General features: G+C 42.9%; 1 protein-coding gene across 1 annotated transcript in view; it reads left to right on the forward strand.

Moving 5' to 3' along the window:
• Positions 1-26,349, forward strand: part of Me3 (malic enzyme 3) — a 183,759-nt gene that overhangs the window by 107,626 nt on the left and 49,784 nt on the right. The window contains exons 4-5 of the mRNA XM_034485082.3: positions 16,051-16,126; positions 24,548-24,709. Of these exons, the coding sequence (XP_034340973.1) occupies positions 16,051-16,126; positions 24,548-24,709 (238 nt within the window). The remainder of the gene's footprint in view (positions 1-16,050; positions 16,127-24,547; positions 24,710-26,349) is intronic.

Here is a 26,349-nt window from a genome sequence, read left to right on the forward strand (position 1 = left end):
CCCCCAAAGTGAGGGGATTAAAGTTGTGAGCCACCACTGCCTTGCTAACAAGGTTCCTATATCACCCCTCCAAGGCTCAAAGAGCCAGAGATAGGGAAATAAACTGTGAAATGCCTTCTACTGGGCAATACATAGCCACTGCAACCATGAACTCTCCGACACTGTAGATGATTGCACAAGAATGGGCCCATTAAGCCCATTAAGCCAGACAAGAACTGAGAAGAGAGACTGCACATCCTACCTGTCATGACGGAACTGTTTTTTACTGATAAATTCAAGGAAAGGAAGGTCATTGCCATTGGTTGAGTACCCACTGGTGACCCTACCAGGACCCAATGAATATTCATCTGATGATTATACAGATGGCTCTGATTAGACCAAGTGAGTCAAACAGTAAACCAAAAGTCATTAATCTGGGAAAGGGACAGACTGGGGAGGGGAATGAGTCTTGACAAATGTTTGAGGGAGATAAGAGAGGGTAGAAGAGAATAACCAGAATGTGTCATAACTGTCTATTAAATTATCAAAGAACTAACTTAACAAGAAGTAAAAATAACAAAATTAAAAATAAGAATGGAAATTTTTAATTTAAAATTGGGAAACGTATAGAGAAGGGATTGTGATGACCACTACTCAGGGCTATCATACAAAAATTGGAGAGTTCTCTTCTTCAAGTCCTAGGTTCTGCTGGAATAAGTTATTACCGGCTGAGTGGCTTGGAAGAACAGGAATTCTGAAATTAGGGTCATGTTCTCCCTGAGCTCTGAAGGACAGCACTCTCTTGCCCTTCCAGGCCTCTAGTGTACTGTCAAGCCTTTGCTTTCCATGCCTTACAGACATAGGGGCCAGTCTCCGCTTCCATCTCTGCATGTCCAGTCTTCCTTCTGGCATTGCCTTCCCTTCTTATAAGGCCATAACTCTTCTAAATAAGGTACCACTTAATGACACCATCTTAACTGACTATTTCACAAAGACACCATCTCTAAATAAGGTCACGGGTACAGAGGGTTTGGATTATAACATTTAAGTCGGGGTCACACAATATCCATGGCTTAATGGAGGCCTTCACAAGATCATCTAGAGATAGTAAGTTTATGAGTAAGTTTGTCTCATTCCAGCCCTGCATCTTGCATCACTCATCATCCCTAATGCATATACTGTGCAGAATACCTGTTGTGTGCATGGCACCATGCCAGGCCAGTTTTACAGCTATGAATAAAACAGATGCAGCCCAAGCCTCATTAAACATCAAACAGTCTTCAAATGAGTGCACATTTGAGAGCTAGTTCCCTAACCATCATTTACTCCCGTAGCATATTTCTAGTAATGTAGGTCTCATTCATGGCTGTCAGAGCTCTAGCTGGGGAGAAGAAAATGAAGACCCCCTCTAAAAGGTGTGGCCCTCACTTCTGCTTTCACTAAAGAGTCAATTTTTGCATTATATATGAGACATCCCTATTTTTTAAAAAAAAGTTATTGAGCAAAGAGGACTGTGGTCATGTCGTGCTATTAAACAAGTAATTCTAAAATCTCAATGCTTAAATCAAAGTTTATTGGCCATCCAGAAGAATAAACTGGTGCCTAGCCCAATGGTCATCAGAGAGGATTCATCTAGTAACTGAATGAAGCAGATACAGACACCCAGAGCAAAGCATTAGGTGTAGCTTGGGGAACCCCACAGAAGAGGGAGAGAAAGAACTGTAGGAGTCAGAGGGGTTGAGGACACCATGAGAACACACAATCAATTAAGCAGGGCTCACAGAGACCACAGCAGCAATCACAAAGCCTGCATGGGACTGCGCTAGGTCCTCTGCAGATAATGTTATGGTTGTGTAGCTTGGTGTTCCTGAGGGACACCTAACAGTGGGAGTGGGGCTTGTCTCTGATTCTTTCACCTGCTCTTGGAACTTTTCCTCCTACTGGGTTGCCTCATCCAGCCTTGACAGGAGGATTTGTGCCTAGTCTTGTTGTAACTTGTTATGCTGTGTTTGCTTGATATCCCTGGGAGTCCTGCTGTTTTCTGAAGGGAAACAAGAGGAGAAGTAGATCAGGAAAGAAAGGGGATATGAGGGTTGAGAGAAGGGGAAGGAGTGGGAGGAGGGAAAGTACAGTTGGGATGTAATGTATGAGAGAAGAATTAAAAAAAAAAAAAAAAAAAACTCCACATTTTAAAAACAAACAAGTTGAGGAGGGTCACACAAGGACTAGGATTCAAATCTTAGTATCAACATCAGGAGGTTCACAAACACCTGTAAGTTCAGCTCTAAGGAATCTTATGCTCTCTTCTGAATTCTGTGGCTACACATGTACACATAGAATCGTGTGTGTGTGTGTGTGTGTGTGTGTGTGTGTGTGTGTATAAAACAAATCTTTAAAATAAGTCTTATTCTGTGCTTCATCTTGTGCTTCTACACACACACACATACACACGCGCACACACACCAATAACCACCTAGAATGTTCTGTGTCTCCCTTACTCCAGGTCCCAGGCTAGTGATGTAGCTTTATCTAAAACTGTGTGCATTTCTGTAGCAAAGGGAGAAGGTGAAGTGGTGAATCACACACTGGCCCTTAGATGAGCTGTGTGTGTGTGTGTGTGTGTGTGTGTTTTTAATTTATTTTTTATTGGATATTTTATTTACATTTCAGATGCCATCCCCTTTCCCCATTTCCCCTCCCTAGAAAACCCCTATTCCATGCCCCTTTCTCCTTTTTAGATGATCTGTGTTTTGTTGTATCCACTTCTATTGTACTTATTCAACCGGGGGAGCCACCAGGCTGTGCTTCCTTCCAGCAAAGGGCTAGAAGAGGTCCTCGGGGAACAGAAGCAATTGCTTCAATACATGGTAGCAGGAAGACTTTCAGCTTTGTGACAAGGTGAGAAGCCCATAACAAATATGCCTTTCGGGTCTAGTTGATTGAGTGTGTGGAAGAATAGCTTAGGTGCTCGGTGAATGTTTGTTAAACATGGGTTTATTCCTTTCTCTTTCTTCACCCTTACTCCAAAGATCCATGAAAGAAGAACCCTGCCACCCCATCATCTTAGGTCAATCCTGTGCACCCAGATGACCACACATTAGCTAGGGGTGTCTGAGCTCTGTCTCTAGGAACTACAGAAGAAAACAATACAAACTTGGGAAAGCCATGAGTAAGTTGCTATAGTTTAGATCTGAAACAAACCCCACAGTTCCAGGTGCCTTCCTTTCTGTCTTCAGCGCTATGGAGTGGCATCTTTAGAAAATAGGGACTGACAGAAGAAGACAGGTGACTTAGTCCATACCCTTGGAGAGGATTTTTGGACCATAGCCCCCTCCTCTTTGTTTGTTTTCCAGCTGTCATGAGGCAAGGGCTTCCTCCGTCATGTATTTCTACCATGAGGTACTATACCACCACAAGCCTGAAAGCAATGGACCAAACCACTATAGACTGATACCTCCAAAACCATAAGCCAAGGTGAACCTTCCGTCTTTATAAAATTGTCTATCTCAAGCTGAAAACCCCCAAACTCGGGAGACCCTTACTCAAGTCTCGGGAAGTCGCAACCACCCACAAACTCCAAGACACCATACCCGGATGCAATCAGCAGAGGTTTATTAGGGAAGAGAGCTGGCAGCCATCGGCCAAACTGCACACTCGCGCAGGAGTAGAGTTTGACAAAGCCAGTCAGTCTGAGGAGGGTTTTTAAAGGAGTGAACCACAAACCAGGGGAGTGGGAAGGCGGGGAGGGGTTGTCAAGGATACATAACATAAAAATAGTGGAACATTTCAGAGGAACTCACCCTAAATGATTTAGAGGCATGTGAAAATCACTCTGCACACTCATTCTTCTCAAAAATGTAGTTTTACCATGTCATTGTGCCCTACCCTGTCATTACCAACTATTTCAGGTTAACTATTTTTCACTTGTTCTGGCTACAGCCCCACCTAGATGACTTGCATCTTTCTCTGTGGTCAGGAATGTGTCTTCTTGCTTTGGGCTTTCCCCACCCTGAGGCTTGAGGAATGTTAATCCAGCAAGTGTCCTCTGATTCAGGAATAATGTCCTCCACCCGGAATGTGTCTCGGGCAGTGAAGGCCTGAAATCTTACATTCAGTTCCAAATTCTGGAACCTGCACTTTTTCTGCTCAGGTCTAAAAGCAAAGAAAAAGTCTACATATATTTCATAAAATGGTCTTATAATTTTTCACTCTACAAAGCATTCTGTCACAGTGACAGCAAGCAGACTAATACATCAGAGGTCATAGGATTCTATTTCCAAACCATTCTCCACAGTTTTCCTTTACACAAGCAGTATCCTGAATACAAATACAGTTGTTTTTAAATTTAGAAACATATTACTCATAACCTCTCAGGAATGTTTATGTAAAGCAAGGCATCTAGTCATTTAAAAAAAACATGGTTCCATAGGTCAGCAGTTTTCCATAGTACTGTGTATGTTTTTCTTACCTCTTGAATTCTAAATTTGCTTTCCTGGGGTAAGTAAGGAAAACCTAGGAGAAATCATAAGTGGTTAAGTTACTACCCTGTTCCACTTGGTGGCTATTGACAGTAGGGTTTCTGTGAATGCGTCTACCCAGATGCTTTTCTGGGCAGCCCCAGGAACATGAGAAGCATTCTGTCTTAGTTCCTGTAAGAAGCCACCAGCCTTGATGAGTGTTCCCGTTGTCGCCTTGGGTCTGCAGGATGTCCAACACCTTGGCAGGCAGTGAGTCACTCAAATTCTGGAAATGCCTGTGTATCTCAGAGCCAGGCAGGACTTGCTGGAGCTTTCTACTTTCTTCCCTCCCTCTGTGCCTCCAGCAGGATGTCTAATCACGCTACTCTAAGCCATTACCCAGCTGTGGAAGTCAATGCCTCCTGGGAAGTCATTCATTCTCATGGCACCAGTGGAAACAGCTGTGAAGTATAGAGCGCTTCCTGACACACCACCCTAATCCTCTTGCTGGGACTGTAGGAAGCAATCAGTAGGCAAACACATATTAGTAAAACTGGTATGTCATAAGGCTTTGTGGTGCACAGGAATCCTGCATCCTTGACCTGTCTGTTGCTCACAGTCATTCCACAAAGAAGCTGAGGTCCCCATTTCACTGTCCAGAGAACTAAGGCATAGGGAGCTGAAGCATCTTGCCCCAATGCTCACACCTAAGGGGACACCTTCCTTATATCTAAGAGACTGGCACTTGAATCTCCCCTGGGTGTTGAGAGTAATGTTTAAAACTGCGGCACCCAATCTGGCTTGTTCTTATGGGGCCGCCATTGTTCCCAACTAGACAAGGCCTGAGGCCAAGAGCGGCGGCATGCTCCCTCTGCTCGACTCAGGAAACAGTTGAGGGCGGCCAGAAGCACCAGCCCTGGCACCCAGGAGACGCCATTGTAGTGGCTAGATCCACCACACTGTCCACAATGCTTGACTGAGCCCACATAATACCTGCCATCCCGAGGTACCCGGTAGAACGAAGACTCTTATGACTTAATGGCTATCCAATTGGTTCATATATTTTGGAAATGCTCAATTAACAAGATGTCCACACAATTAGAGTTGTTACCCAAAACCTAACCTTAGATAAAATTTGTTACCCAGGACTATTCTTGATGCACCCATAGTTCTCCATAGCTGCTACCTCTCTCCTCTCCTCCTAGCTCCTCCTCCTCCTTCTCCTCTTCCCACATTGGCTCCTCCCCAGTCACCGTGCTTATTGTAAATAATGTAGCAGCAGCAGGAAACCATCCTGCTCCACCTGGGCCTTCACATCGCCGTCCTGTGAAGATGCCCATAGGATATAGGGCTACCCGCTCAGAACACAACCTGTACTTACATGCAGGTCCTGTTGGGTCCCTCGATCAGAGATACTCACAAAAGCCTCTGCATGAATGAATGGAGTGGATGTTCTTTCCAAGTTGCCTGTGATCTCATTCTCATTAAACATTAGTTCTTGCAAGGATAATAGAAAATCTTTAGTCCCAACTGTGTGTCACCAAACAGTTTTTATTTTGCCCCCACTGGGTGACTCCTATAATGAGAGATTTCCTGACCTCCATACTTTGTTTATGACCACCTTCCTCTGACACCAAAAAAAAGTCACTGCATCTACAAATCATGGTTTGGGGAAAACAGGCTATCATTCTAAGCAAAGTGTTCATTTATAATCAGATGCAAGCATTTAACAGGCAATTAGTCCAAGCCTTAAACCTCTAGGGTGTTGTGCTAGCATTTGAACCCAGACAAGTGAACTCATGAGTCTGCACTGCTAAGTACTACACTGTCAGCAGTAGGAAGAGCTGTCATTTATTGAGTTACACCGGGCACTGTATACCAGGTTATAGACAACACTGTAACACACTATTTAAATGTGCACTGTCTTATTGAGCCATCATAGCCAAGACACAAAGTAGTGGGGTCACTTCTTCATTTGACACGTGAATAACAGAAGACTAAGGAACAGAAAAAGAACTTGTACACAGGTGTGTCACCAGGCGCTGGCAGCACCAGGCTTTGAGTCTAGGCGCTGCTGCAGAGCTGCTCATTAACCCGTCTCTGCTATCTTCCCGCTGGCAGTCTTCCCCATGTCAGTGAAGCCATGGCAACCTCATCACTTGTGGGTGCTGCTTTAAATGCTGCTCCTGCCTCAGAGCTTACTGAATAATTGAGTTCTCAGGGTGGAGCCAAGCAGGACTGCAAAGGGGGCTTCCCAAGGCACCGAGATACTCTGAGGTCACTGAGGAGGAATGCCAACAAGATTCTGCATTCCTCAACTAATAAACATCTTACAGGAGTGGAGAAAAACCATCCATCCCATCACCCATTACTGCTAGAAATTTTGATTTCCCCTGAGTGAAGAAACTAGACCTGAGAATAGTTTACTGAGCGAATTTTACAGGCGCTTCTTTCTGAACTGGTCTAAATGCTTTTCAGGCTGATTATGAAGGTGACCCCCAGTCCCCTACCTGATATGGTTCCAAGCATTGACCTAACTGGAGCAGTGGAGAAATGAAAAGGTGCAAGACATGAGACACCAAAAAAAAAAAACCAAAAAAACAAAAAACAAAAAAACAAAAAAAAACGTGGATGGTGAACCTGGAGCACCCTGGAAGTACGGAAGCTAGCACACTCATTGTCTCCAGTTGAGCAAAGAGGCATGGTTGTTGCCTACAGCTGAACAAGGAGGCGGGTTTAGCTATTCCCTATATAAGCCATCTCTGTGGGGGAGCCATCTTCAGGCTGTGATTCTCCAAGGAGAGAAAGCTCTGGTGGATATTTTCTGCACACATCATCATTTTCTGCACACACAACATTTACATTCAGACCCAAGAGTGCTTTGCCATTCTTCTGAGCTTCACTCAGGAAAGACTTTGCCTAGCCCCATGGAGCTGAGGCCCTGGTCCTTCACATGCCCCCATGCCATGCCATCAGTATACATTCACTCAAGATTTCATTCTCTCCCTACAATGCCTTGAGAATCCTGCCTGGCCTACAATCCTTTTATTAAATATTATCATAATCCCACACCACCAACAACAAGAATTACAGAAAAAAAAGAAGAAAAAAAACTCAAACCCCACATCCAGGGCATTCCTTCACTATAGTTTATATGCACTTTTTAAAAGCCCTTAATAAATTTCAAAAGTGGGAAATTTTATAGTCTGCTCTCTGCAGCCCCTGTAAAAATGCTTTAAAAGAAAGAACATGAACAGGACTTCTAACAGTTCATCAGCTCAGAAGTTTAATGTAAAACTGTTCAAGTATCCCTGTCCCCTTCGATCTCTTATTGTCAATACAGAGGGTTGATGTTTGTTTGTTTTACATCTCAACTGTAGTTTCCTCTCCTCCTCTCCTCCCAGTCCCTCTTCTCCCCTCTCCCATCCATTTCTCCTCCCTTTCTCTTTAAGAAAAAGGAAGTCCTTCCATGGATATCAACCAGCCCTGGCACATCAAGTTGTAGTAAGACTAGGTGCATAGTCTCCTACTGAGGCTAGACAAGGCATCTCAGTAGGAACAAAAGGTCCCAAAGTCAAACAACAGAGTCAGAGACAGCCTGTGCTCCTACTGTTAGAAGTCCTACATGAAGATCAAGCGATACAACTGTAACATATGTGCAGAGGGCCTAGGTTAGTTCCATGCAGGCTCCCTGGTTAGTGATTTAGTCTCCATTAGCCCCTATGAGCCCAGATTGATTCTGTGAGTTTTCTTGTGGTGTCCTTGGCTCCTTTGGCTCCTCCAAACCTTCCTCCCTCTTCAGAAGGATTCCCCAAGCTCCACCTAATGTTTGGCTATAGGTCTCTACATCTGTTTCCATCATTTGCTGGGTGAAGCCTCTCTGATGATGATTATGCTAACACGTCTTGTCCCAGCACATCTTGTAGGCAGAGCAAATTGGAGGTCAAAGGGTTTGTGTCTGGGTCGAGGTCCCAGTCCCTCCACTGGAAGGCTTGCCTGGTTATAGATGGCCTTTTCCACCTTCATATCCCCGTTGCTAGGAGTCATAGTTAGGGTCACCCTCTTGGACTCTTGGAATTTTCCATAGGTTTCTAGCTCATCCCAGAGATGCCTCCCTATTTCAGTGCTCTCTCCCAGTACGTTCTCGCTCTGCCCTCTATCCATATGATCCTTCTTGTTCCCACCCCCACCGCCAGGTAGTGCCCCCATCCACCCAAGATGTCTATTTTATTTTCCCTTCTCAGTGAGATTCACACAGCCCTCCTTGAGCCCTCCTTTTTACTTAACTTCTTTGGGTCTGTGGACTGTCGCATAAGTATCCTTTACTTTAGGGCTAATATCCACTTACAAGTGAGTACATACCATGTGTGTCTTTCTGGGTCTGAGTTACCTCACTCAGGATGATTTTTCTAGTTTCTATCCATTTGCCTCCAGATTTCACGGTGTCTTTGTTTTTAATAGCTGAGTGATACTCCATTGTGTAGATGTACCACACTTTCTCTATCCATTTTTCAGTTGAGGGACGTTCAGGTTGTTTCTACTTTCTGGCTATTATGAATAAAGCTGCTATGAACATAGTTGGGCAAGTGTCCTTGTGGTATGGTGGAGTGTACTTTGGGTATATGCCCAGGAATGGCATAGCTGGGCCTTAAGGTAGATCTTTCCCAATTTTCTGGGAAATCACCAAGTTGATTTCCAAAGTGGCTATTCAAGTTTACAGTCCCACCAGCAATGGAGGAGTGTCCCCCTTGCTCCACATCTTCGTCAGCACGTGCTGTCACTTGAGTTTTTGATCTTAGCCATTCTGATGGGTGTAAGACGGAATCTCAGTGTCATTTTTATTTACATTTCCCTGATGTTGCTCAGGATGTTGAACATTTCTTTAAGTGTTTCTTGGCTACCAGAGATTCCTCTGCTTAGATCCTTGCAGAAAACTGAAATCCAAGTGGATCAAACATCTCAACATACAATCAGATACACTAAACCTGATAAATAAAATAAAATAGGTATGACCTTGAGTGCATTGGCACAGGAGACAACTTCCTGAACAGAACACTAGTAGTGCAAGCACTAAGATCAACAATTAATAAATAAGACCTCCCTCATAAAACTGAAAAGCTCTGTAAGGTAAAAGACACCATCAATGGGACAAAATGGCAGCCTATAGGATAGGAAAAGATCTTCACCAACCCTACATCTGACAGAGAGCTTATATCAAAAATATATAAAGAATTCAAGAAACTAGACATCAACAAGCCAAAGAATCCAATTTAAAAATAGGGTAGAGAAGGGTGATTTTGATACACCACACAGTTGTAGTAACTAGTCTTTGCCTGTGTTTGTACACTGCCCCATTTAGCTCTAAACCATAGCATGAATCCTGCCTCCATACACATATGCTTTTCCTCCCCTAAGCCTCCTACTGAGCCTCCGTCTGGGTTCAAGTGAGATAAGCAAAAGTTCCGTTATGTGGATGAGAGTCCTCTTGCTGCTTGCTACAGGAAATTATTAAATAAATGTAATGTTCTTTACAAAAGGAAAATCTAAGCCTGGTGTAGTACTCTCCTTTAGAGATAGATGGATCTCTGTGAGCCCAAAGCCAGCCAGGTCCACATAGACAATGCCTGGCCAGTCTAGGCTGTATAGTGAGCTCTGTTCCCAAATAAATAAATACATAAATAAATATATAAACAAACAAACAAACAAACAGAAAAAGGAATGTCCCTTTTCTGGGTCTTCCCATGCAACAAACACACATCTCAACACAAAAAGATAAGACATAGTTTATCCTGGAACCACATGAGTGAACATGGCCCAGGAACATGGATTCAGGTTCCTCAGATGTCATATTTCAATTAGGTAACAGTTGCAGGAAATTTTTATAGTTACAGAACATAAGGAAGTTATAAATCAAGGCATTCTTTAAATATCTTGGTGGGAACGTCAGGTAGGCAAATTACAGCACAGAAAAAAAATTAATCTGTTATCTAATAGCATTCTTAGCTTTTGGTGGAATAAGAGACCTGTTAATCCATTCCAAAAGCATTTACCTGAAAAATCAAAGAACGTTAGATCAGACACTGAGAGCTAAAGATAGCAGCAGACAAGCTGGCAACATTCCCACCCTCCATAATCAGTTTTAATCAGCCTTGTAGAACACAGGTGTGACTTCTTTTTTCCCCAGAAAACTTCAGTTCACAATGAAATAGCTCAAAATAGTGTCTAGGTAGAAGAGGCATAGTTAAGGGTGGTATATTCTAGTACTCTTCCCCTGGAAGCCATGACGTTTTATGAGTAAGTTAATCCAGATGTCTACACCATCCCCTTCAAAAGTAGAACCTGTACCCCAAATCTTAAGTGTGTTTCTCTTTCCTGGCCCACTCGCCAGCCTTCGCACATTCATCAGCACTCTCTAGCACCACCAACAATCACCCAGTCCACAGGATTCCTTCAGGGCAGTCACACAAACTGCCTTTGTGGCAACTGTCACCTTATGTTATCCAACAATCTTCCTTTATCACTTGAGCATTGTCAATACCTATTGATTCGAGTTTCTCCTTGTTCAAAGATAGTATACTCAGCATGTATTATTAACCAAGCAGGAATATATGGTACTGAAAGATCACAAAAATCGATGCAGACTTTGCCTTTATGATGCTTGCAATCTAATGTGGAGAAATTAGCCAGGGAGTAAATGAGTCTGTGCTGGCACGGTTAAAGGACTTGGAGCTCATACCAAGGACCTTCTACCCTGATTTGGAAATTATCAGAATAATGAGGACAAATTAGCTACATAAACAGTGAGGAAGCACAAGGGTATTGAGCAGAAGGAAAAGCCTGAAAACCATAAGGTGGGAGGCCCGTGGCTACACAGAGTCTGGAAAGGAAGCCAGTGTGGTTGACAGCTAGAGAATGAAAGGAATGAGTCTATGTTTTATCTTGTCTTCGAGTCACAGTGGTGAAAGGCTAGATCATAAATTTGGTCTTAGACAGGTTACATGAGCATGCCTTTGACGTGTGTCAGACAAGCAGTTAATACATAGGTCTAGAGCCATCCCTTAAAAGTTTATGATTTCCCCCCCTCCCCCCCCCCCCCCGGGTATATTTGCTGGTGACTGGAGATGTTTTGTTGCTGTTGTTACTGCTGCTGCTGTTGTTGTTGTTGTTGCTGCTGCTGCTGTTGTTGTTGTTGTTGCTGCTGTTGTTGTTGTTGTCATTGTTGTTCTTTCTATGGCAGAGTATGAGGCGCTGCTGGCCTATATTGGGAGAGAGAGATTGCCAAAAATGCTGCAAGGCTCAGAGCAACCTCACCTGCACAGCAAAGAATTCTCTAACATAAAATGTCAATAGCACTCAAAATGAGAAATTCTTGTCTTCAGATATTTGAAACTCAATGTCTTTGGCATTGATAAGATTGCATAGAGGAAGGCTGAATGTAAGATACAGGAAGTATTTGAGGAATGTTATCACAAACACGGCTGGGCAACCAGCACAAGAGAGTAAATAAGAGCAGTCAGAGAAGGAGGGAAAGAAGAAAGGAGACTCAAAAGCCAATATCTGTGGGTTGGGGGTTAGTAGAATCCTGTCAAAATTCTGTCAAGAAGCCAGAGGGTAGACAGAGAAACACCTCTGCTGTTAAGAACACTTGCTGCTGACATTCATCCTAAAGCCAGGTTCAGAACTAAATGTTTTAGTTAGGATAGATGACAGAGGTGCTGGTTAGTCAACAAAATGATGGACTGGGTATTAGGACTATCTTGTACCTCACTGGTACAAATTGGCATAATTATGCTCTAATTGTATTTTGAGAGAAAAGTTTCATTTTAACAGGAAGGGTGATGTGTAGGAGGAGCTAAGGTAGGAGGAGTACTGAGAGGAAGAAAAGGAGTAAGAAGAGGAGGAGAAGAAGGATAGGAGAAGCTAGGTGATGAAAGAGAGAAAGAGGGGGGAGACAGGGAGGCAGATATTCATGTATCTCCACCAGTCAAAGATAGTTGTTATATCTAGGTCGGTCAGTGGGTTACACCTCTGATTGAACAATTCCAAACTTATAACGCTTATGATTAACATTATTTTAAAAAAATGTATAAATGCAAAAAGGAAAAGGGGGCATGGGATAGGGGTTTTCTAAGGGGGGGGGGGATGAGGAAAGGGGATGGCATCTGAAGTGTAAATAAAATATCTAATAAAAAAAAAAGAAAAAAAAAGACCATAAAAAAAAAAAAGAACACTTGCTGCTTTTGCAGAAGACTAGAGTTCAGTTCTTAGTATCTTCATCAGCTCGAAACTGGTTGTAACTCTGGCTCCAGAGAATCCAATGCTCTCTTCTGGCCTCTAGGGGCACCGCATACACACACACACACACACACACACACACACACACACCACTTATAAAATAAAAACAAATGATTGGATTTTTGTTTGAAAAAAAAAAAACAAAGGAGATGATGGGCTGTAAAGTGTCCATTGCCTTCAAAGAGGTGAATGCCATTGGAGGTTTGGTACCGGAATGCTAATGAAAGACACACTACTCTGGTGGGTGAAGAATTAGTGGGAGTTTCTGTAGGCAAGCTGGGTTTTTGTTTTGGTTTAGTTTTAGTTCTTTGTTTGATTTTAGTTTAGTATTGGGGAGAGGAGAAAGGACGGACTGAGTAAGGGGACTGACATTCAGAATACTCCATGGGAGCTGGAGAGATAACTCAGTGGGAAAAGCACTCTTCATGCGAATGTGAGGACCTAATTTTAAAAAGCTACATTTTAAAAAGCTGAGGATAGTAATGAGCCCCTGCCATCCTAACACTAGGGGAGAGACAAGGTAGCTCTGGGGTGCCAGTCTACTCAAACACTACCTCAAAATAGAAGGAGAATATTCATGATTTCAGCCTCTGACTTTCACAGACATGTGACAGACATGTGTAGGTGGACACACACACATACACACATACTCATTTTATTTTGGAAATTCAAACATAAATAAAATAAGCAGGTCATTATAATGGTTATCTCTGGTACCCTAACGTATATGGATTGTATTTGTTTCTCTAAAAAGTAGGGTTTTTTGTCCCAAGAGAGTTAACTAAGCTGAATTCAGATTCTAAGCTCCATCTTCTCAAATCAGCAAGAAACAAGGTCTCCACTCAGTTCCTTGGACTTCTTGTTCATGGCCAGTCAATGGCTGGGAATTTTTTTACCCAGACTTGAGAGTCAATTCTCTCTAAAGTTTCCTCTCTTCAGATTTTCCTCTTCACTGTCCAGATGTTCCTTCTACTGACAACACTGTTCTCAGGCACCTCAACCTGTAAGTCTGCGACTTTCTGTTGCTCCAAGCTGTTTGAAGATTGGACTGCCCTCAGGCAAAAAGCTGCAAAGCCGCATATTTCAAAGAATAGTTGCTGCTTTCAAAGGCAGATGCTCCTCCAGTTTCTGACACCATTTGGCCAATGCCATTGCTGCAAACCCACAAATACATATTTCAAATATGATGGTAAAATAAATTGTTTATAAATGAATGATTTTATAATAGTTGTTTGAAACAAGGGTATTCTGCATCACTACCAGAAGCCATGAATCTTGTTTTACTTCTAGGACAATAAAGACTTGAGTATATAAATTTTATGGTTAGCTATTAGAGTGAAAGAGAGAGAGAGAGAGGGAATCCCTGAATCCCACATATTCTCTCACCCCTAATCCTAAAGCAGAGATTCATGTCCATGTCCTTTATGTCTAAATATTAAACACTCTAAATCAGGTAATAAGATATTAAATTGAGTGTATGCTATTATCTTACACTTACAACTGGACCCTCATAGTAGACTGTTGCAGGATTATTTGATCACACTGTGAACCCAGAGATTATGTTATTTACAAAAAAAAAACCAAAAAAACAAAAACAAAAAAAAACCTGTTTCTAGTTATGGTGTGGCTCAGCTCTTAGCACACACCTTTAGACCCTCTGACTGGAATACAGACACTCCCTACATATACACCTTTAATCCCAAACAATGAAGGTAAAGTTAATTTGTAGAAGGAAGTACCTATGTTTGAAAGTGATATTGTTGGACTCTAAGATCCAAACCAGGGGATGCACTCCCACAAAAGCACACATGGATGAGGGATTCGCTGTAATAACATGAGGTTTAATAATAACAATAATAACCAGTGCACTGGGGTTCTCTCACTCGAAGGCATGAAGAACCCCAAGTTGAAGTTAAGAGCAGTTTTTATACAGTTTAAGGGGTCAACTAGAGAAACAGTGACTAGGCACAATATGATTGGCGGAACAGTGTAACTTTTAAACTGATTGGTCTTTAGGGAATGAGGTGGCAAGGTCCTCCCTTGTCTGTAAGTGGCAAGGATTGGTCCATCCTGCAGAATGTATCTACATGCTCTTGGCCATCCCCACTCACAGGTGGGTTCCTTTCCTGTGGTCTGAGGAATGTTAATCCCTCTTGCTCTGAATGTTAATCCAGCAGGGTAATCCAGCAGGTCTCCTCAGACTAAGGAATATGCTCCTCTCAGGATGTGTCCTGAGGCAGTTAATTTTTAAGTTTAACCAAATTCCTACAATGTCTTAGTGGTGGACAAAGTGACAAATCAGAGAAAAACTTGACAGACTAGGATATGCCCAACTCTCATGAGACAAGGGAGAAAAGAGAAGCTATTTAAGGGAATAGTGCAGAGAGAGAAGAAGGATGTAGTTTTACCAGGACAGTTGTACAGAGACCAAACAAGCTACACATAGGTGAAGACAGAATGAGCCAGAAAATGAGAAGGCTCTAGAAGACTAGAACAGATTGCCTGAGTTAATTTGAGGCCAAGTGGAGCAAAAAGAAGTCGAGAAAGAAGCAAGATTGAGTCAGTTAGGTCAGAGAGGAGTTTGAGCAAGAAAAGCTGAGTTGAACCAGCCAGCCAGAGTTCAGAAAGAGCTAGAGAGGATGAAGCTTATTCAACATTAAGACTCAGAGAATGGAAACATTCTAGACCTAGATTAGACTGTATGGAGGCTAGAAGCTTCCAGGAGTAGGCCTAGGATAACAGACAAAACATTTACATATGGTGAATAAAAAATACATTTACAGTAGACTGGGAGGCTAGGTTTAAATTTGGTATTGTTAGACTCCTGTTCCCCAGAGAAAAGCATCTTATGATAAGCACCCAGTCCTTCCCATCCCCAGCCACATCTCCCATTTTAGGTTCCTGGTGCATACCTGTCTATACTTCCCAACCCTCGTGTCCACATTGTAGTCATGGCTATGTGGCTTGTACTCTAGAGCACATGCCTGGAATACAGACCCACACAGTTGCTAAGGCACTCTTGGGGCTAGTGAGTCTGGGGATTCTAGTACCAGATCTAAAGAAAAGAAGAGAAGATTCTGTCTCTAGAGAAGACTGTTCCAGATAGGCAAGCCTTTGACCCTGTGCTCTCCTGGTTCTATGGAGAGAAGCAATTGAAGAAAAGACACCAGGACCTTCCAGAGGTTTGAAATAAAATACATCTTCCTTGGGGCTAAGAGCAAAACTCAGCAATGCAATTGATGCCAGCGCTCATGGTCTTTGTTCTGTTTCTACATTAACTGCCTGGTTTCTCTATGTGTACATGCTTTTTCTTTCCTAGTGGGCTGTTTATCACCATTCATGACAAGGGCCACATTGCAACAATGCTGAACTCTTGGCCAGAGGACAATATTAAGGTATGATCCTATTTTCATTGCTATTGCCCTGTTGCTGGAGGGATCCTTGCCATCTGTGTTGGTGTTAACTCTACTTATGAAATGTGCTATTATGGCACTGAAGGCAGGATACTTCCCCCATTACCTAGGCCCTGATCACAGACTTTCTGTAGTCCCCCACAGATGCATCATAGACTACATATATATCTAGGTAAACTTTCTAATATTAGTCTGAAGAAATGTTCAGCATTCAGTCAAGTACCTGCCAAATGAATGTCCTGTGCCAGTTTCCTTGGGGATGTAGGCAGAAATCCAGCATAGACCTCTTCTGAAGTAACAAGCATTTCATAATGAAAACAAGACAGTAGCACAGCAGACTGGCCAGGTGAAACACCATCAGAGCTAAGCTGTGGGTAATCACAGAGATAGGACTTTCATCTCAGAGAACTCTGGGGTGACCTCATGGAGAACTAATATGGGAACCAGGCCTTAGATTGATGATTTTGAAGAAGACATAGGTGAGGACATTCTGCATGTAGAGAAAGGTTTATGGTGAGCAGACTTAGGTAGTTGTGCCCCGAGTAGCACAGCAAAGAGAATATATGTGCAGGGTGTCAAAGTGAAGCTGCCACTGCTTCCCGAATATAACATCTCCTGAAAAAATTAAGGGAGAAAAGATGAGATTATAATATGGAATGCAAACTGTATGGTGCTCTATATGGAGGACTGTGAGGGAATCTGGCATCTGAGGCAATTGGCTTTGGAATTATAGAAGCAACATGAGTGAAGCTGATAACTCCTTAGTGAAGAAATTTCCAACCCAGGAGCCAAAAGGTGTTAGAGTTAAACACAGTGTAACTCTGGGGCCCACTGCTCACCTCACCTTGGCTCCTCTGGAAGACTATGAGTCTCCACTGCTTTATCTGTAGGGATTCTCTCCTCCTCCCCTGCTAAATCCCTGAACTGCTCATTCCTCACCAAAGGGTACCAAGTAGAGCTTCTTCCTACTGACCTGTATTGGTTTTCCACCCATAGCAAGCTCTGAGTAGGGAGTGTGAGCATTTAGAACAAGAGTAGAAAAGGTTAGGACCTTGGCTTTCTGCAGCCAGGTCTGAGCTGCAGCCAAAGTTCAGTACTGGCCATGGTGAGTGATTCATCCTCACATCTCCATCTGGGTGTGACTTTGTCCTGTGCTGATCTGCCTGGACTCCAGTAGTATGCAAGGCCTTGGCCTTGAAAGTTTTGGCCACTGTCCCAGGGAAACATGTTTCCAGGGTGTGTCTAGGATGAAACTATAATAAAATATTGAGGACATTATGGAAGCCAGCTCATTTATTGGGGAGTTAACTTTAGGCTAACCTGAGTAGGCACGATGCTGAGGTCCGACATACTAATCTTTTCCACATGCCTGGATAGCTCACCCATGGAGAAACCTTGTGAGTAGTAGATCCTCAGAATATGCTTGCTGAGGTAAATAAACTCAGTCAGCAGACACTTTAAGCATCGTCCATGTACTAGGCACTGTGCCAGGAATAGAGGTATATGCATAGAGTACTTTCAGGCAAATTATGAGCAATTAGAACAACTAATGGAAATTTCTCTTGCTCAACTGGAAGTAAAGTGGTACCCTTTCCTCCAGGCTGGCACAGGGATCAAACCTCACGTTCCAGTTGGTTCCTTGTTGGGGAATAATATGCACAATTATCATCAGGTCCTCCTACAAGAATTCCAAAATGAAAAAGAAAGAGGCTTTGTCTCTAGATTCTTCATGTCATGGTTGAAAACTCAGAATGTAAATTCGAAGAACCATGGGAGTTAAGTAGCTACTGACTTCAGTAAACATATAGTGAAACACATCTGAATACTGACTACTAGCTAACAGAGAGGCGGTGGTAGAGATTAAAGAAATAGAATCAGGAGCTTTATAGTCACTCTAGAGGAAGAGTATCTCAAGTGGACTCCAGATAGACATCCAGACATCAAAGAAGGGTGTAAGATACATGAGCCAATCTAGGCTGCTGAGTGGCATCTAACTCAGTTGCATTTGTCTGCCCTTCAGTAAGCATCTCCACTCAGGGAGTTCCCTGGAGCTCTATGATACAGATGTGCAGGACCAAATTCTAGGAACTCAGGTTAGATAGGCTTAGCTGGAAACAAGGACAGAATGCCATGCCAAAGAGAGGAACTTACAGAGCAAACTGCAGACAGAACACAAGCTGTCCAGCCTCCCTCCTCATGAAGCTCCGAAGGGGACAACATCCACGCTTTATTCCTGTCTCACTTTAGAGAGACTCTGGTGACCATATGCAGAAAACAGCCCTGACTTTACAAGCAGACACATAAGAGGTTCTGATCACAAATCTTCCTCTTGTCTGTTATGTGTGCAAATAGCCTTTCTGAGCTTTGTATTCCTGCTGTGGATTACCCATAATAGTGTCTGTGGACACCGAAGAGCACACAAATGAACGTTGTCCTTATAGGAGGTGTTGGAAGCGGTTGTACCGCCTGTAGCTATGCAGGACCAAAGGACAGCCAAGGAAACAGAAGGTTCTTCTGGGAATCAGAGGCCACAAGTGGGTAGTCACGTGTGTTGTACCCAGATATGCTTGGTTTGGCCCTTGGTGGTTGTTAAAATTTTTGAATTTATAGGCAATATTTTTTAAATCATATTTCATTGAAAACAATAAATATATAAGAACTTGGATTCTTGGCATCTGTGGAAAAACTAGGCACTCTGAATATAGAGCCTGTGTCATGGTATATAAAGAAATAACAGGAGCTGACTGGACTTTCCATAACCCACCCCACACTCTACCATGGCCCACCCAACAGCCTTTCTCTGAAGGTTCCCTCCCCTGTCATGCAAGGAACACTTTCAAAAGTTCAGAATGTTCCAAGCTGCAGTCTTTTTTTTTTTTCCTTAAAAAAGAGGGGGAGAAGATCTCCTCACTTCCATAGGGGCTCTGCTTAACACCCCTTCAAGGCACCTTCAGAGACCATTGAGATCAAAGCTCAGGAAGGATTCCTTATGAAACCCCCAAGCTGGGCCCTGAACGATGGGTAGAAAGAGGGGACATTGTTCAAAAGAACATTCAAGAGTCGAGTGGACATTGCTAAGAGGAGCATGAAAGATACAAATTCACCCACGGGGTGAGGGTTGTTCTCCAAACTACATCTTGTTGCTAAGCTCTTTCCTCCCCCAGCAGCTGACTCAGAGAGGCAGTTTCTCCAGATAGGTTAATAGCTAAGAGAAGCAATAGGAAATTGACTCCTTCATTCAAGCATAAGGAATAACCTCGGGCAGACATTACCAGCCTCACTTCATGCAGGATTATACAAGTGGCTTGCACAGATTGACTTATTGCCTTTTCTCTGTAGTCACAGGGCTTCTTTTTAGCTTTGCTTTATAGACAAGGGATCTGAGAGGCTAGGTTCTTTGCAAGTGAGGAGTGGAACCAAGATTTGAAACTAAGGAATGTGTGTTATTTATATTATGGAGTAGGGGAGAGGGCATTGGGGGAAAAGGATGGTAAGAGGGAAGGGTACGACAACAGGAAGTAGAAAAACAGTTTGAAAATGTCTGCAGGCAGCCCACGATCACAGCTATAAATCTAAGGCAGCCCAAGAGCAATGCAGGACTCAAGATCTTCCAGTCAGTCTTTGGTTAGTTAAGCTAAGGGGCATATCCAATAAATCAGAAAAAGTCATGGGTCTTAGGAGGACAGGCAAGAAAGAACATAGCATACCAGCCTTCAGACATCCCTATTTGTCTAAAACGAGAAGGAAACCATGACTTTTCCAACATCCAAATAAAGAAATTGGAGTTCTGTCATTCCAGAAATTGTTGCTGGCTTTTTGAACCCAAAGACATTGCCCAGACTTTCCCTAAGCCCTTGACAACCCACTGAACTAGTTAAGTGGTTCCCAGCATTGATTTGATTGCTATTGTGAATAATGAAAGGTAATATCTTCCCTCTGAACTTAACTATACTGGCTTTGAATCCTGGCCAGCCAAGAAGCCACTTTATACACTGTTAAAGCTATCATTTGTCCCACTAACTGAGTATGTTTCACATTGCAGGCCTCAGAGCCAAAGGCTAAGGAATTAAAGACAACATAACCTAATGTTGCCTCTAAAAAGCTTATAACTGTTATGAAGGACATGGAAACATGAATATTTATAATACAATGAAAAGAGCAATAGCTACTTTGGGCAAAGAAAAATGCTCTGGGTATTCATAGAAAAAGACTGAGAAGTCTAGGAGGAAAGCTTCGTGTAGACAAGTGAACTTGGAATTCTTCCTTGAACCACACAAAAATGGTAGAATTCCAATCAAGGAAATTAAAGAGTTGATGGGTTAAATACCACATATTGAGGAAGGTGCAAATCTCATACAAAACCGGAAATGCCTTAGGATGAAGCATGGAAAAGACAGAAAAGTCCAAAAGGCAGAGCAGATAGTAAGTAGAAATATTAAAGGTCAAGCTGAGAAAATGTCTGATCTTTGTTTTATAGGGGGTTAAGAAATGGATGCATCCAGGTGTGCTCTGTAAAAACAAACTAGGATGGAAAGACTTCAAGAGTAAAAATAAGTCAGAAAATTATGGGAGTGGTTTGTGACATGGAGACTGGCTGGTCAAAGGCAATAGAAATGGTGTGAGAGTCATAGAGCAGATGCCAGAAGGATGGAGCAGGCAAGATCAGCAGAACTTGATAGTCAGCTAGACATGGTTGACAAAGCACAAAGAAACATCAAAGAAGGTTGGTGGTCTTGTCCTTAGGAGATATGGGGAAGCAAGATGGCAGGTAAATTGGACCAGCAATTCTTCCTGGGTTCTGGGACTCTGATGGGGAAGACCAGGGATAAGAAGAGAAAGAATCAAAAACTGAGGTCAGAAGGACTGCAAGGGCTAATGACCCAAGCTAAGGAGTATATTAGTCACAGCTCCTTCTATACTCCTCAAATAAGGAAGCCAAAAACAAATCAATAATGTTCATGAGACAGCAGAGTTATGGGGAACTCAGAGTAACTCTCATTCCTCTTTTGCAAGATACACGCTGGTACAATAAGCAGAGCATTTTACATCTCCGTGTCTGGAACATTTGGCCACAGATTTACAGGGAAACTGTCCAGCTCCAGGTTCTGGCCCTGTGACCTCCATAGCCCCAGCAATAGTCTATTGCTAGCCTTGCCAGGAACGGCCCTCACAGGGAACAAAGGCCCAAAGCTCTTTGTTCCATACAAAGGACCCCCAAAGGGCCGTTAGTTCTATTTAGCCCTGACAGGAAGGTAGCAAAGTAAAAATTTTCAAAGGAGAAAAGGTTGTAAGAATCCATTTGTATCGGAAGTAATGAGATTTGAAAGCAATATTAGACATACAAATGGCAGTTCCCAACAGTCGTATTCTGTGTGAGTTCTGGTACCCAGGAGGTTTTTACTAGTGTTTGCAGAATGTAGAAAGGTGACACAGAGCATTAGATACAACAAGTGCTAACAGTTCACAAGAGAGGAAAAACCCCTTTGTGCAGCTGAAGGATGAAGAGAAAGATCCTCAGGGGGTGGGGGGAAATGAATATAAAGACTGGGGAAAAAATGCATTCCTCAGACTGAAGAGACCACTAGCCAGAGATGCAATTATATATAGAGAGATAACAATGATAACTTTCAGAAAATACTTAATATACTTACATAATATACTTAGGTGTCCACAGGGACAATTAGAAATCAATGAAGGTCTTAGAATGTTTCTGATTTTGTGAGAAAACACCATGACCAAAAGCAACTTGTAAAGGAAAGCATTTATTTCAGCATACAGCTTGTAGTTCATTATAAAGAGAAGTCATAACAGAAACTCAAGGCAGGAACCTGAAGACAGGAACAGAAACAGAGAGCATGCAGGAGCATTGCTCATTGGATTGTTCCCTCGTGGCTTGCTCAGCCTGCTTTCTTATAACACCTAGGACCACCAGCCCAGGGATGCCACTCACAATGAGCTGAGCTCTCCTACCCCAAATTGCAATCAAGAGCGTGCAGTACAGACTTGCCTACAGGCAAATTTTATGGAGGCATGTTCTCAGTTGAGAGGCTTCCTAAATGACTCTAACTTTCATCAAGCTGCAATAAAATTAGCTACCACAGACTTTGATTCTGAAAATGACATGATCAAAATGAGCTTTTGATACAATGAACTTGACAATGGTTAGTAGGAGGGCCTAAATGAGAGAAGAGGGACAGAGCAGCCTGAGAAGCTATTGTACCTAGTCAACCATTTGCACAGTAGAACTGGACATTGATGATGTAGTGAGGCATTCACTTAGGAAGAGTTGAACATGCAGTGAAATTAATTCCCTGGAACATTCTTAGTCTGGGAGACCGCATTGATGGCATCCTGGGAGACATAAACAAACATTTACCCCAGATAGAGCACTAACAACAGATCACAGAAATGATCCTACCTAAGTATACCTTAGTGAACCAGTGAGTTTATTGGATAGTATAGTTAATGGGCTACTTACAGATCGTGGGCAACTCCTAGGTCACTGAAAAGCCCAGCCCAATATGGTGATAACTCATGAAAACTGCATCCCTTCAGCTCTCTGCTCCCTTTGCAGGCAGCTCAGCCATTCAAAGAGTGTCTTCTTCCCAGCTATTATCACTGCTTATGTAATCTAGGGAAAGGATCTTGTGACTCCTGTAACTTTCAGGAACTTCCTGTAAATTTAGAATCCCTGAGCCTTGTGTATTGTGTTTATTCCCTGAGAGTTTTATTAGCCTATCTCTCTTCTCCACAGGAGGGAATGTTTTAATTCAGAGCAAAGAGGTATACAACAGCTTCCCTCTAAACAGACAAAACTAAACCAGAACAAGCAAGCAAGCAAGCAAGCAAACAAACACAACAACAACAAAAACACAGAATGGGAACCTGAATCAGTAAGCTTTGATTTGGACAGATGGTAGAAAGTTGTAGAGTTTGGGGCTCCCGAGGAAGCATGAGGACACAGGCTTTAGCTGAAATGCTGTTCAAAGGAGGTAAGAGGCAGGTACAGAGGCTGGGTGCTGAGGCAGGGAGAGACTTGCCAAAAGAGAAAGAGTGGCAAAGACAGCTCTAAACCAGAAACCCAAAGCTTGACTTCCACATTTGCCAAGATGACCTTGACAAGTCTTCTGGGCTTCTCAGATAACTAACCTGGAACCATTAACCCAATAACTAAATTTCAGCTGATACATGACAAGTGTATGTAGACCAGAAAGATTGTGAGCTTCCACTTGCTCACTTTTGTATGGAATTATCACCCTTAGCCACTCCTGTGGCCAGACCATGACTTCGAGGGATCGCCCTTGGCCTGATGCTTCTGACCCTTCACTGATTTCTCACTCCCCATCCTCCCATTCATGAATTTACACCTCTTTGCTTCTCACACACATTTTACACACACCTTAACTTCCCTTCCTGTGAAAGGTGTTTCATTCCACCTATACCCCCGCAACTGCTTCCTGTCCAATGCCTGGTATGTGTGTCCCTTCATCTACAAAACCTACAAGAGTGAGTTGCCTTACAGGAATGTTTCAATCTCTACTGTCCCTGCACTGCCCTGTTGCTCTCAAGCTTCTGTCTGAGAGCTATAACTGTTAACAAATATGCTCCCTCTCTCATTTGGGTCCACACATATTTAATTTTATAGGTAAGCAAACAAAAGTTACTTCCCCCAAGATATTACTAGCAAGCAGGTGCTTCATGAATATGTGTTAAGTGAAAACTGAGCATCCATCATGATCATATAGTCATATCTGTCATCTCCATGATCTCTGTCAATGTCTGTCTACTGATAAAGGCAAGATTTGTACCAGAACTGTGTCTAGTATAGAAGTGGCCCTCAGTGATTCTTTGACAAAACATTATCTTCACACGACCAAAGAATCTACCTGACTTCGTAAGAAATCATGATTCCAGGAAACATTGCAAGCTCTGTTTTTTGCAAATTGGCCTCAAAATCCTGCGGCTGCAGCAACATGACTGTCTTGTCTTTCCTTTTCTTCTGTTCTTAGATCGCTCCCTTCCTGTCTCATGCCCTAAGTTTCAGTCTGAGATTGTTCAGTTTCTCAGAGAGGAAGGGAGGGAGCAAGAGAGTGAGGAGGCAGGGAGAAAGAGACTAGATGTGATTTCTCTCCAGCTGTTTCTGCAGCTCCCAACCCAATCTTCAGAATGCAAGGAACGCTGTCTTTCTGTCATTTGGCCTCTGTAAGGATTCTTGCCCACTTGCCAGAAAGGACCAGCCACCTGCAGTTGATGAATCCTCTGGCCTTGTCCCAGACAAGCCGCTTTATTCCCAACAAAGTCAGCGGGTATCCAACTGTCAGGCCTGACTGCTGGGACTTTGAAATGAGCACTTTGTCATGGAGGTGGTGCTCCTGATTGAGGGTGCCCTGCTGTGTTTTTCAGGCGGTGGTGGTGACTGATGGAGAGCGCATACTGGGCTTGGGAGACCTGGGCTGCTACGGCATGGGCATCCCTGTGGGCAAGCTGGCCCTGTACACAGCATGCGGAGGGGTGAATCCACAGCAGTGCCTTCCTGTCCTGCTAGATGTCGGCACCAACAATGAGGTAATGGGCTGCCTGAGCCAGGAGCTCTTGGGCCAGATGAGGGTGGGGGGTAGCACACTGGAGGAATAATTATATCCACATGAGCTGTTTTTTTCCCAGCATCCTCTTGATCCCCACTCTTCCCACGCAGTTGCGAAGTAGAGGACTTTCCTCTCCCAATTGCTCAACTCTCCCACCCCCTTCTACTTCTGAGTCCCCTTTCTTTTCATTTTCCTCTTCTGTGCCCGAAATGCCGTGGGCTGACTTTTTCCGTTGCTTCCAGGGTCCCATGCAATTTGCAATCTTCCTTGGGCCTACTCTCTTGAGACAGCAGCCAGTGACAGGACTAGTCTCTGTGCCGCAAGTTGCTTTAGGGTGTGATCCAAAATTCAAAAACAAGGCCACAGGTGAAATGTCTGAAACAAGCTGGTGAGTGTCTTGCAAATCAAGTGAGAGAAACTGAGGCAAGCTATAGGTAGATCACCCTGCAGAATTCAAGGGCTTTCTCACTGAAGGAGTTCCACCCCCACACAAGCGTTTGTTTGCTCTGGGTACCACCCTGGCACATTGTTTCTGCCTGTGATTCTTGGTACTGTGGCTGGCAGAAAAGAAGTGTGTTAAGAATTCCTTCTTTTTTTTTTTTTTTTTTTTTTTTTTTGTTTCAAATTTGTTTGCTTAATTCAAAAATTTGAAACAATTTAGTTCTGCTTTTGACAAAGGAAACAAACTCTATCTCTATCCAATTGCCATGTTTTGCAAATTCTAACTGTATTGTAATATATGAACAATGAGTTCCACTCTATTTTCACAGGGGTCTATAAAACACACTTCAAAGGAATTCCTTCTAAATAACATTTATTTCTGAGTTTAAAATCAGTGTGTGTTTTTTCTTTTAAAAATTAAAATTAAAATCATTAGAATATTAAAAGTAAAATATCAGTCATATGATCAGTGCTAATTTATATGCATATGCATATATGTGCCTATATGTGCATATGCATACATATTGTATTTTTATTGGATATTTTATTTATATTCCAGATGTTATCTCCTTTCCCCATGTATATTGTATTTTAATATTTTTTCTTACAGCCTTTTCCCCCCAAACCTTTACAAAAACCAAATTTGGAGTTACATTGCATTATGATTCCTTAGCCTGCTTTTTGAAATTTGACAAAAGTTTCCTCTCACATCCTTATTGTTACTTCACTGTGCCACATTAGTGGCTGCGTGTTTTATCACAATTCACGTAAGAAAGCCTGAACAGCTGTATACTTAGGTGTTTCCAGACTTCTTACAGAGGTCGATTGTGTTCTGGTACCCATTTTTTTTAGATCAGTCGTTAATTACTGCTGGTTGGAGTTAGTTGTTGTCTACAGCCACAGGATGGGTATGTGTACTGACTGGGGGAACAGTATAAGAAGGCCAGAGGAAAACCTTTAGCACCATTCCTCCTCCAGCACCATCTACCTTGCTGTTTGAGACAACCTCACACTGGGACCTGAGGTTCAGACATTGACATGGGTGGACTGGCTAGTGAGCCCCAGGGATCTACCAGTGGGTTCCCCAGTGCTGGGACTGCAGGTGTGCCCTGCCACGCCCAGCTGTTGTTTCTGGTTGCTGGGGAAACTAGTCTTGGATCCTTTGCTTTCGTATCAAAT

Source organism: Arvicanthis niloticus, chromosome 1, assembly GCF_011762505.2.
Source record: "Arvicanthis niloticus isolate mArvNil1 chromosome 1, mArvNil1.pat.X, whole genome shotgun sequence".
Lineage (NCBI taxonomy): Eukaryota > Metazoa > Chordata > Mammalia > Rodentia > Muridae > Arvicanthis > Arvicanthis niloticus.